The sequence below is a fragment of the Priapulus caudatus genome, unplaced genomic scaffold (assembly GCF_000485595.1).
Source record: "Priapulus caudatus unplaced genomic scaffold, Priapulus_caudatus-5.0.1 Scaffold13350, whole genome shotgun sequence".
NCBI classification, from domain to species: Eukaryota; Metazoa; Priapulida; class Priapulimorpha; order Priapulimorphida; family Priapulidae; genus Priapulus; species Priapulus caudatus.
Window position 1 is genome coordinate 1 of NW_014590411.1, and position 1141 is coordinate 1141.

At 43.5% G+C, this 1141-nt stretch overlaps 1 protein-coding gene across 1 annotated transcript; it reads right to left on the bottom strand.

Annotated features, from left to right (window-relative positions):
- Nucleotides 1–9: 9 nt before the first annotated feature.
- Nucleotides 10–832, bottom strand: LOC106820440 (probable serine/threonine-protein kinase clkA; the record flags this gene model as incomplete). The annotated part of the gene is made up of 1 exon (XM_014824956.1): nucleotides 10–832. A coding segment is annotated over one exon (823 nt), but the record flags the coding sequence as incomplete, so codon positions are not given.
- Nucleotides 833–1141: the final 309 nt, after the last annotated feature.

The window sequence follows — 1141 nt, forward strand, 5'->3', positions numbered from 1 at the left end:
CTGTCACTGTTACTGTGATGTTCGATCTTTGTAATCATCAGTGGTTGTGTATGGTTCATAACCATAGTTGTGTATGTTACCGTGGCGGTCATTTCCGTAACTGTCATTTGTCGTGTATGGGTCATAATCAATGCTGTCACTGTTACTGTGGGGTTCAGCTTTGTAATTATCAGTGGTTGTGTATGGTTCATAGCCATAGTTGTGTATGTTACCGTGGCCGTCATTTCCGTAATCGTCATTTGTCTTGTAAGGGTCATAATCAATGCTGTCACTGTTACTGTGGGGTTCATCTTTGTAATTATCAGTGGTTGTGTATGGTTCATAACCATAGTTGGGTATGTTACCGTGGCGGTCATTTCCGTAACTGTCATTTGTCGTGTAAGGGTCATAATCAATGCTGTCACTGTTACTGTGGGATTCATCTTTGTAATTATCAGTGGTTGTGTATGGTTCATAACCGTAGTTGGGTATGTTACCGTGGCGGTTATTTCCGTAATCGTTCTTTGTCGTGTATGGGTCATAATCAATGCTTTCCCTGTTACTCTGACGGTCACTTATGTAATTAAGAATGATTTTGTACGGTTCATATCGGTCATTTCCGTAATTGTTAACTGTATTGTACGGGTCATAGTTTTTCCTCTTATTGTACTGGTCAGTTCGATAGTTTTCAGTGATTTTGTTGGCGTCATGGCCATAGCTGCGCAAGTTACTGTGGCGCTCGTTTCTGTCATTCTCAGTTGTCTTGTACGGGTAAGGCTTATACCTGTCTCTGTTACTGTGGTAGTCCTTGCCTTGATTTATAATTGGTTTGTAGTGGTCATCGAAGTTGTCTCTATTTCTCGGACGGAAATTTACGTTATAGATGCCACTGTGGGAGTTTGGATTATTATAAACGCTACTGCGAGCGCTGAAGCCAGTTCTGTCTGTGTTAGCGTAGGGTTCGTGTCTGTTTCGGAGTGTGTCAGAATTGAATCCCGAGGCGACGCCGGGCACAAAATCGCGGTTTAACGGCAGCAGGTTACTAAAGTTCGGTCCAATGATGAGGGATCGGTAGTCATGGTTACCGGGCCTAAACGCTCTGCGTATCTCCGCTGAATTGCGCGTCCTCTGCGCCCTTGCCTATAATAATAATAACAGGCAC